Here is an 11,051-nt window from a genome sequence, read left to right as displayed (position 1 = left end):
GCAACATAGCATCTCCCAGCCAAGCACCCATGGCCCCGTTACCTGGCAGCAAAATCCCTCCTTGGAGGCTTAAAGCTCCAGCTGCGGTGTTTCCTTCCCAGATGCAGCTCACAGGCACTCAGTGCAGCCCCGTTAGTCGTGAGTATGCGACCAGGGTGAAGCTCTCACGAAATCCCCAAGGAACGACCATCTGAGGCACTCGGTATTAATGCGTTTTATTTTCCCAGTGGCCACCCTTCTCAGTGCTCAGTCTTCATGCTGGTAGCCAGGAGACTTAGCCATGGAGTTGAGATGCAGAGCAGGAGGGGTATAGGAGATTCGGGCTGTAAGATCTGGCCTCAGATTTATTCAACTCCCTTCATAAACTCCAGGAACTCTGCCAAGGGGAAGACATTGGAGACAAGGGGTGTGAGGTGGGACCAAGAAGCCCTCACAGCTGCCAAGTGCACTCTTGGCAATTTTCCCCAGCCCCATCTCCTTTTCCACCCCTCTCAGTGTGCGAGAGGCTGAGGGGGGGATGGCTACTGGTCCTTTGGCTGTGGCAAACACTCCTCATGACTCCCACCGGAAAAGTCACTGCAGCCCAGCGTCACCCTCAACTGCAGCCAAAATGCTGGAGGTGAGTGCCTGGGTAGGGACACATCTACCCGCTCAGCTCAGAAACAGTCTGGGGGTCATTTTGGCAGCATCGCATTCAAAGATACAGCCCTCTGGAGCTGGTGCTTGTGTTTAGGGGCAGAAGGGGACAGATGGGTCTGGTGAAAAGCAGCTTTGCTTTAGCGCAGGCTGGCTTTCACTGCATGAGGAGCCCCAGGTTCTTGCTACCATTTCACAAACATACACCCCCATCCCTGTGCAAACACCAGCTGCGGTCAAACGTATTGCCCAGCACTGCCTGCACGAGCTCACACCCGTCCCCAAAGGCAACCAGGACTGCAGAAGCTGCCCAGGGGATGCTCAAGGGCTTGCGACCAAACTGCAGACAAGAAAGACTCCTACCATCATAGTCAATCCTGCCATCGTTGTTTTTATCCCCATCTTTCATCAGTTCTTCTATGTCATCTTCGGTGATGGTCTCTCCCGTTGCCTGCAGCATGATCTTCAGCTCCTCGAGGTCGATGTAGCCATCAGCATTTCTGTGCGAGGACAGAAGAGCTCAGGAGCAGACCGACACACCGGGGTAGGGGAGCCAGGGCAGCTGCACTGCTCCCACCACCCTGCCATGCTGCAGTCACAGCTCGTACTTATCAAACATCCTGAAGAGATCTGAGAGTTCCTCTTCGGTTTTTCCTTTGCTGTCATCTTTCATACACCGGACCATCATAACGAGGAACTCATCAAAGTCTACAGTGCCGCTGCCTGCAGGCAGAATAAACACCATCAGTTGGTGCTACAGTGGATGAAAGGGCAACGCCAAGTGCGACCACGCTTCCCTTAGTAACCAAGGACCAAAACTCAGGAGAGCAACCCTGCAGCAAGAGGCAGCTTTCAGGACACTGGCATAAGTGACTGAGGCTGTGGACTGACTTCATCACTGAAGTTTTACTTCTTTGCAGCCATTCAGCCAAGGCAAAGGAACTGAAAGTCCTGCTGGAAGCACCGATAAACAGAGATTCCTGCTATGGAGATACCTGTCCATGTCATCTAGGGATTAATAAAAAAGCTCCAGAAGACAGGTACTCATGCCGCTTACTTTTGCACCAGCAGTACAGTATTGCTGGTTTCAATGACACAGCTATTTCCCTTTTTTGTCTGATTTTTAACTGTTTTTTTCTTTTCCAGTTACTTAGTATGGTATCTCTGCCCAGCTGTGGATTTTGTTGTGTGATCACTGGTACACTGATTTAATCAGTATTGACAGTTATTTATGTGTGTGTTGCGTGTACACTTGAGCAGTGAAAGACTTTCTTGATGATAGAATTCTGTAATTGTGGCATTTCTAAATAGCAGTTGATACATTCAGCCTATACTTTGTTTTTTAAGTGGATCTGTGCCACTTCAGAGTACCTGTAATCCCCCCCAGATCTGGTCCTTATAGGAATAATAAATTTTATAGTTTCTCTTCATCTAGAAATTTCTTAAAGGAACCAGAGTGAAGTTTGGTGGGTGTTCAGTGCCCAAAATCACAGCACTGCAGGTTGTTCCACACACTCTGTGGCTGTCCCCAACACAGGTCCTGCCCCAGCGCTACCAACATTCACCGAGCCCCCCACACCTGCACATGTGGGGATGGTGTAAGAAGCCCAAATGTCTCACCATCCTCATCCACCTCATCTATCATCTCCTGCAGCTCCTCAGGGGTGGGGTTCTGCCCCAGCATCCGCATCACCTTCCCCAGCTCCTTGGTGCTGATGCAGCCGTCCTCTGCCCCCAGCACAAAGATGTCAAAGGCGGCCTTGAACTCTGTTGAGAGAGGGGAGCAGAGATGTGAGGGGTCTTGCCCCGCACTCCCACCCTGCAGGTGGGCAGACCCAGGGCAGGGAGCTCATCCCAGCCTCCCCTGCCCATGCACCCCAGCACTGCCCACGCACGGTGTGGTGGGGACACCCAGGCACACGCACAGGAGCTGCCTTGCTTGAAATGCTGGTGGATCAAAATCCCCAGGTCGTGCCCCATTTTCTGGGGTGTAATGGCTGAGGCAGGCTGGGCTGTGGGCTGGGGAGTTCGTCTTCAGGTTGCAGTGCCAGGTTAAAGATGCACCTACCATTTTTTTGCTCTTCTGTCAGCTGCTCAACCTGCAAGAATACAGAGACTGAGTCATTTCTCTTCCTCAGCATCACTAATTATTAAAAGGACATGTTTTTTGTTCAACTGCCTTTGCAAAGGTCAGCCAAGCCTCACAACACTCACCCTCATGGACTGTGGGATGTATGACCATTGGGGTTTTAACACCACAACTTTTTGTAGTCTAAGGGCTTCTTCCCCTTAAAGAAATTATTATATTATTCTCAACTCCTTTGAAGCAAGCATCCTTTCTCTAGAGTGGCAGCATCTGATAGGCAGCAGAAGTAGCCTTTGCACAACCAGGGGAGCCCCACTGGGAAAAGTATCTGCATCTATCAACCACTGGGGGATAATTTCTTGTTGCTGGCTGGCTTCACAGTGGGATGGCTGCACTGCTGAGGGCTGCCCACATGTGGGCTCAGGCTAGGACAGAGGTGGGACGTGCAGAAGAGGTCCCTGGGGAGGTGGAGGCAGAGAAAAACATCCATGGTAGTTGTTTTTCAGCCCTAGATTCAGGAAACTCTCTGCACTATCCAGAGCATTAAGAGCTGATTTACCTCCATCTGAATCAGTGTTTACAAGAAAGGGTCCTGCCTCTGAAGGGAGCTGCCATTCCCTTTGGCCTGGTTTGGGTATCTCCCCAACGAAATGGCCTATGGAGCCATCTGGCTGGCAGACTGTTCCCACACCCTACCCTAATTCATTCCCTACAGACACTCAGCAGGAGCTCATTAGTTAGTGTGAATTAATGAAGATAATCAATGACAAGAGCAAAGCGGAATCCATCAACCCTGTGTCATACATTTCTCTTTTTGGCTTCATTCCTACCTGCAGGTACTGTAGACCCCACTATCATGTTCAACTGCCCCTTTCGTAATACCCATGAAAGTACTGACTTTTCCTTCCCATGCTGGTCAACAGCCTCTCTGGGGCCAGCCAGACATGATCCCTGCCAGGACAACCTCTGGCCCATTCAGGAGGTGCCTGACCCCACTAATGTCTTCTCACGTCCTGTCCCTCGCAAGCAGCCCCCAACACCCATCCCCACCATGTTTTGGTCGGGGCAGAACCCCACCACCCAGGGTTGTGGCACCCTGTCTTTGAGGGAAGACTGGTGCTTTTGGCCCAAAAAGTAGTGGTTTTGCAAAAGCCACCTGGAAACCCTTCCTGCTTGCAGTGAGAAGCAGGGAAAGTGCTATTGTCTGGACACAGGTCCCTTGGCTGACATCCGCAGCCACCATCCTGCCGTTTGGGTAACCTGACCCTCTTGCTATTTATAATCCCTGGTGAGAGAGGTGCTGGAGATAAAGATGAGCTCCCTGATTGTTCCCAGGCTTTGGTATTTATCCTTGCAGCCCTTTATCGGGACACTTGTCCCTGGCACTGTTCTTAGTGCCGCTTAACAGAGCCTAAAAATGTCCCCAAAATAGCTTTGTGTTTGCACACCCTTATCTAGGCATGAGTGGGCAAGTTGAAAATCCATTGGGTTCTCTGGTGGCACGTAGGGAGTTTGGCATAAATATAATATTAATATTTTGCATGCAGCAAATAGTCACTTTTGAATCTTCCCTGACTACTGAAGTGAGAGGTGTGGAGCTATGCTGTATGTAAATTAAATGCATCATAACTGTAGAGTGACACTTTTAGTACAGAGATGTCTCTTGAGCTGTTTATAGTGCCCTCTGGACTGGTGGTGTTTGCAGCTTTAAAGCTCTTTTCCCTCCACATCATTGCAGGGACAGGTTTCTCCAGCTGCGATGTGGGAAGGCAGGCACCAAGCTTACTGCACTGCAGTGGCCATGGTAACACCAAATCTGCTGTATTTTGCTTTTATCAGCTCTCCTCTCCACCTCATGTTTTCAGATGAAGTCAGATGGGAAGTTTAAGTTCTTGAAATTTATTTTTCCAAGTAAATGTTTTGTTACAGTTAAAATCTTGAGGAACAGATCCATGAAAAAAGCTGTTTGTCTCAGCTGTGCCTAGCTGGGACTTGTTTTCCCTCTGTAAAAGTGGGGGCAGTTAATGCCCAGGACTCAAGCCCCACATTTACCAGCATGTCCCCACCTTCAGACCAGCAGCAAAGTCCTTCTGGGAGTTCACTGGGTCTCTGGCATGGCTCATTTCCCTGGTCAGGGGCTATGTTTGCGGTAAGTTTTTTGTATCTGAGGTAGGAAGTTCTGGGTTGTTCTCTATTGCTGCGGTTCCTTTTTTCTCTTCTAAATTCCTCTGTGTTCCAACTCTGCTAAAGCCGACAGGATTCAGTTAGGGCTATGGCAAAAAAAAACCCAACAGGAATTTTGTCCATTTCTGGGGCAGAGATTTGGAGAGAGGCTGGAGCTTGCAGGTGGTGAACCCTTTCTTTTTGGGGCTCTCTGCTGTCCTGCGAGACAGACCAGTTTGGCTGTGGGCACCGCCAGCTTGCAAAGCACTGCAGCCTTTCTCCTAAATTACAGGCGTGAGGTCCCTGAACAATAAGGAGAGGACCTGTGCCTTGAGTCATAGAAACATATTTAATTACAAAGCTTAATTAGAGAGGCCTACATTTTCTTCAGTTTTCCAGGTCACGTTTTTCTCCCTTTTGGAGGTGTTGGGGTACTTATCACCTTACTGTACAGCCTTTCCTGAGCCTTTTCACACTACTGGGATCACTAAGAGGTTTCTGTTTCATGAGGTTCAAGGCTGAACAAAAGACAGAAGAGGTGCAAGCATTTTGCTGTTTTCTTCAGTTAGGTATCAAGCACTCTCTTTCCTCCCTCTAAACTCCTTGGAATGAAAACAGGACTTGTATGATGTATTTTTGTACCCTTCATTAAAATCAAACCTGATCAACTAGATGTTTAGAAAAAAAAAATCACCAAAAAGCTCTTGTTTTAATTCCAGTCATGGAAAAGACACAGTAACAATCCACACAATCCAGAATCTATTTTCATCCTTACTCTGCTTGCATGTCACTGTCTGTCTATGTTACCAAATAATGCAGTGTTCTTATTACAGACCAAATATTTGGGTTTACACAGTGAGCGCAGCGTGCAGCTGTGTAAGTTAAAATAACCGCTGGGATGCTCTGCGTTCCCTGAAAGCATAGCTCACATTCTGCATTTCTGCAGGACAGGTATCAGAGCGGCAAAGCTGAGAAGGATGTTTGGAAATAACTTCAAAAAGACAGGAAAATATTCGGCTAAGGGAGAAAGGTAGCAATGGCAGACTTACAAAGCACCAGAAAGAAGAGGATGAGGTTTAACCGATACAAATAATGTTTATTTCATGGGAAATTCCACTTTGCTTTGTCTGGGCTAAAACCAGCAGCCCCCTCTTACACTGTCAAGATTTTGTTGAGAATTACAGCTTCACCTATGGGCCATCTCCCTACCTTACAGCAGGGAACCAGAGGAGTAATTGTAAATAATTGAGCAGCACAGTTGAGAGTTTCATGCTGCAGTGTGAAACCTTCAGAGCCATCAGTGGGAAAGGTCTGTGTCCTGGATGATGATGTTGACTAAAACTTGCCACCCTATAATTACTTATTTGCATTTCTCCTTTGAATTAACACCATCATAGCTTTAAGGAATCTACTATAAAATCCACAAAAGCCCTTAAAACACAACCTCTCCCCAAAACCACAGCCCCAGAGGGAGGCACTTACCGCTGCCTTGTAAATGTCATCCATGGCTGGAGAGAGTAGGTGAGGGGCCGTGGGTCGTCGCGGTCAGACTCTGCCACCACTGCCCCCACGAGCCCGGCTGATATAGGGGGCTGCCCGCCCCGGGGGATGTGACCAGCCCATTGCCTCGCCTGCGTGCCTTGGGATGGGGATGCTGCTGAGCCCAAGGCTGGCACGTCCGGGGCCAGCCCCAGCCCGGTTTGGGGCAGCTGGAGGTTTCCTCGTGACTTCGATGTGGGGACGAGCAAGCCCTTTCAGCTGCGTTTTGGCAGGACCCTTCCTGATATATTGCGGTATTTGGCTGTCTCGACTGGACACATGCCACCCTCGCCTGCGTGCCTTGGGATGGGGATGCTGCTGAGCCCAAGGCTGGCACGTCCGGGGCCAGCCCCAGCCCGGTTTGGGGCAGCTGGAGGTTTCCTCGTGACTTCGATGTGGGGACGAGCAAGCCCTTTCAGCTGCGTTTTGGCAGGACCCTTCCTGATATATTGCGGTATTTGGCTGTCTCGACTGGACACATGCCACCACGCCACCTTCACCTTCTGTGTGTTCCCCCCCTCCCATGCCTAATTAGAAAGATTATACCATGCCTAATTAAACTGAGTAGCATGGGAAAGGCATGCCTTCCAAAATATCCCCATCCAGCAGCAAATGTCCTCTGGAGGCAGCGGGAACAGGAGGTGTCGGGGCCTCCCTGTCCCCTCTGTTGGCTGTCCCCAGACCCATGAGGGGTGTGTGGCCGGGGCCGATGCCCTCGGAGGAGCTGATGCTGTGTTCCTGGGGGCACTGAGGACGGGGGCAATGTGTGGTCCCAAAGCTGCAGCGTGGAGAAGTGGTGAGGCAGGTGAGTTTGCCTCTGTTTTCTGCATTTTGCTGGGGCTGCAAAATGGTGGGAGTGTCGGGGGGTGGCTATCAACTATACTTGATTTCAAGGATAATTTCTGGTCCTTTGGGAAACCAGGGCTCACTTCACCCAAACAGCAAGCTGACCTGTCCTTACTGCAAACAAGGAAAATCCATGCTCCTGGATTTATTTTGGATTTATCCCAAATCCATGGAGATTTTTTTGGAGCGCAAAACACGTCAAAGGCCTCCAAGTGATGCCCAGTGTTTTCTCAGTGCAGGAGAAAACATTTTAATCTCCAGCAATAAAAGCAAAGCCTCTCTTTTTGGTGATTCAGGACTCCCTCTTGTGTCCAAAGGAGCTACAGATAGCTCCCCCCGTCTCAGGGTGACAGTTTTGCCTCCAGCTAGCCGATAGCAGCATTAGTTAGCAAAACTGGAAATACTATGAATGCAGCAGTTAGGTTTCAAGTCTTCTAAAAATCCCTTCTGCCTTTAATAGAAATCACGTTGCATGCAAAAGCCTGCCATCCCTACGTAACACCGAGCCAGGGTGGTGTTAACCAGAAACCTGGGGTGGAGCCAGCATGAAGCGAGGGTGCGGGCGAGTGCAGCCCCATGTCTCCACACCACATCCTCCCAGGCTTGGCACTCCCAAAAGATTAACGTGCTGCAGAGGCTGCTATAAACTACAGTCCCATGGGTGCCCACTGGCCTGGCAGACTTCAGCCAGGCCCTGCCTCTTCTCAGCATGGGGATGGCAGGTGTAGTAAAAAAGGAAAACAGTCACATTCAAGGAATTAATTTTTGAAACATGCCAGTCTTCAGAATTGGAACATATTAATAATTTGGTTGCCTTTAGCATATAAAAAGCAGAAAAAGCCGCAAAGAGAAGTAGTTATTTTGTTAAAGCTCATCAGAGCCTGTCCTTAGGTGAGGGCACAGGCTGGGTTGGGAGACCTGCTGTCTCCTATCGCCCAAACCCTCCTGGGCACCCATGGAGCCTCTCCAATGCACCTGGGCACCATGGACCCTCTCCAATGAAGAGATGCCCCAGGCTGCCTTCCCCCCGACCTCAGGATGCCCTGAGGTGTTGGTGGCAGGCACTGGTGGCAGGTGCTGGTGGTGGGACCAGAGACTTACAAAACACAGCCGTGCCTAGAGGGAAAGGATGAGATCTATCTGGCAGCAAGAGGGGACGTTCCTCCCAGGAAAGAGCGACATGCCAACCCCTGCCTTCCACCATCCCCTGGCTCATAAGAGAGTTAGGAACTGGGGTTTTACAGAGAAGCCCAGAGCCTTTGCTGTGCACAGCACAGGGTGAGGCTGCTGAGGCGGGTTTGGGGATGTCCAGGGAAAACCATCCCGGCTCCTCCTGCTTCTCTCATTCCTCCCCGTGCAAGACTCACAGCAGAGAAGGAGCGTAGCTATCTATAGCCTGAGGAGGGCTGCCAGCACAAGTGACCTTAATCCGGGCACACAGCTGGCTCAGCAACACCCCGGCTGTCACTGCAGTTAGGGACAGCTTGTCAGCTCGGCTCCAGCTGTATCATGACATGCTGTGGTACTTGTCAGTCAACCCAAGGTACTGAGACAAGCAGAAGGGTTTACTGCACTTTTTTCCTTCAAAAATCTCGGTTCAGGTTTTCTTTTCCAGGCAGCTGCACCCCACTGCAAAACAAGCAGTGGCATCGTTCAGGACAAATATAAGGAAATAAAAAGCAGAAGCCAATGAAGCTGCAACTTTATTTGAGGTCAGAGGTGTTTGCAGGGCTCCTTGGGCAACCTGCTGTGGCTCCAAACTCCAGCATCCCCTTTCCCTTCTCAGGGCACCAGACCTCGAGCGGGGCCAGCCCCACCGACCTCAAAACCCTTTAAGCACTGTGGCTTTTTCCCCAGAGACCATGTGTCACACACTAAACGGTCACTCGGGGCCCAGTTTCCCCAGTTATAAGAAGTTTCCTTTGAAAGAAGCATGCTGACATCCGACAGGGAAAAATAATATATACTGGGATTTTATTGCTATTGAAATCCTTCCCAGAGGGTTTTCGCTGAACAAGCCCTCATCTGCCCCCTTCCCCAGCTGATGTTCCCCTCACTCCTGTTGATGTATCTTCTCTGGGAGCCAGGACAGGGCTGTCACACCCCAAGCCACCTTGGCACCCACAGGCAGAAACTGCTTTGGGAAGAGGAGAAGGGTACCTATCAGAACCAACAGATGGGTGAGCGATGCAAATTGTTAATTAAGGAGATGGGACATTCTGAGGATGCTTAATTAAAGTTGCTCTCCAAAACCACTTATTATCTCATCATGCTGCTGAGCTCAGCAGCAGCTCCTGCCACTGGGACAGCACTACAAAATCCCTTCTAGGCTGCCTTTCCCATACGTGTTTTCTCCCTACATAGTATCACACTTCAGCTCAGTCCTGACCAAGAGAAAGCATCTTGCACTGAAAATAAAATCAAACTGAGTTTATGTGGCTGCATTTGCAGAGGTGTGTTTGCTTATGCGCCGACCCAGGCCTGAGGCTGGCGTTACCCCCACAACGTGACTCCCTCCACACAGTAGCTCCTTTCTGCACAGGAAACGCTTTCCATCCAGAGGACTCTGAAACCCACACATGCACCCAGGGCGGTTGGCACTTCTGCTATTATTAATGACACTGGAGCTAATTGCACTCTCCCTCAGGTAGCATAAAGACAGAGAGAGGTCACCTTTGTTTTGCTGGAAGGTGGTGGTTTTTACCCAAAGCTGACTCCTGGTCAGGCCAACTCAGCTTCACCAGGAAAAAGTCGAGGAGGATCTCAACTCAGTGCACCCTGAGCTCCCCCTGAGGCCCTGGGCCCAGTCCACACAGGTCTGGCCCATCAGCCCAGCTCCTTGGCTGTTTCTGAGGTAGCACCAGGCATGTTGGTCACAGAGCCACTGCAGCAGCACCTCAGCCCAACGTGACAGAAACCAAGCCTTCAGCAGCCACTGATCTCCACCACGAGGTGTTTGCAGCTGGGAGAGGCACAGCTTTGAACCGCTGCCACCGCTGCTGCCAGATGCTCATGGGCACAGCAGCACAGCCACACTGGTATTATGGAGACCAGCCCCCTGCAGACAGGGACCAGCTTTGTCCTCTGCAGTTCAATCCCAAATGCCCAGTGTAAGCAACCACCCGCACTGCCCCTTCCTGCGCTGCCAGATGTGCAATGTGCGCATTGTGCCCAGCAGTCCGTAGCTGCCTTCAGCCACCTTGAACAGGCCTGAACCTCCTTCAGCTGCCTGCAGTGCACAGCCTAGTGCTGTACAGCATGGTATTGCCCAGCACTACGCCGTACAGCACAGTATTGCACATACACAGCACTGCATCGTGACCCGCACTGCCCCTTCCTGCGCTGCCAGATGTGCAATGTGCGCATTGTGCCCAGCAGTCCGTAGCTGCCTTCAGCCACCTTGAACAGGCCTGAACCTCCTTCAGCTGCCTGCAGTGCACAGCCTAGTGCTGTACAGCATGGTATTGCCCAGCACTACGCCGTACAGCACAGTATTGCACATACACAGCACTGCATCGTGCACTACTGCAGGGCACAGCACTGCGTTGCATTGCACGGTGCTATGTGGCACGGCACTGCCCTGCAGAGCATTGCACAGCACAGCATCGCGCTACACTGTGTTGCACTGCACACCACAGCACCGCACCGCACCGCACCGCACTGCACAGCGCTGCATTACACAGCACCGCACAGCGCTGCACTGCTCAGCGCTGCCTTGCACTGCGCGAACGCCCCCGAGCGCCCGACCCAGCACGCACGCGCGCCCCCCCGCGGCGGGGCC

At 51.1% G+C, this 11,051-nt stretch overlaps 1 protein-coding gene across 2 annotated transcripts; it reads right to left on the bottom strand.

Moving 5' to 3' along the window:
- Positions 1-207: 207 nt before the first annotated feature.
- On the bottom strand, positions 208-6,407 carry TNNC1 (troponin C type 1 (slow)). 2 transcript variants are annotated; one of them, XM_010186984.1, is made up of 6 exons: positions 6,368-6,407; positions 2,705-2,735; positions 2,257-2,403; positions 1,245-1,359; positions 1,000-1,136; positions 208-376 (listed from the first exon to the last, which is right to left on the bottom strand). In XM_010186984.1, exons 1-6 carry the CDS (start codon positions 6,389-6,391, stop codon positions 345-347), a joined length of 486 nt encoding a protein of 161 aa, XP_010185286.1. In that variant the 5' UTR covers positions 6,392-6,407; the 3' UTR covers positions 208-344. The 2 variants fall into 2 exon arrangements, with proteins under 2 accessions (XP_010185286.1, XP_010185285.1); XM_010186983.1 differs by lacking the exon at positions 6,368-6,407 and having other exon boundaries at positions 345-376; positions 2,705-2,777.
- Positions 6,408-11,051: the final 4,644 nt, after the last annotated feature.

The sequence above is a fragment of the Mesitornis unicolor genome, unplaced genomic scaffold (genome assembly GCF_000695765.1).
Source record: "Mesitornis unicolor isolate BGI_N332 unplaced genomic scaffold, ASM69576v1 scaffold28876, whole genome shotgun sequence".
Taxonomy (NCBI): domain Eukaryota; kingdom Metazoa; phylum Chordata; class Aves; order Mesitornithiformes; family Mesitornithidae; genus Mesitornis; species Mesitornis unicolor.
This window is presented reverse-complemented; position numbering and strand designations above follow the sequence as displayed.

Bases quoted from the DNA above. Each gene is read 5' to 3' on its own strand.
- TNNC1 (XM_010186983.1), bottom strand. From the start codon at position 2,777: ATGCTGAGGAAGAGAAATGACTCAGTCTCTGTATTCTTGCAGGTTGAG. The intron at 2,404-2,704 runs GTAGGTGCATCT...CTCTCTCAACAG, and splicing joins GACAGAAGAGCAAAAAAATG to AGTTCAAGGCCGCCTTTGAC. The intron at 1,360-2,256 runs GTGAGACATTTG...TTCTGCCTGCAG, and splicing joins AGATGAGGTGGATGAGGATG to GCAGCGGCACTGTAGACTTT.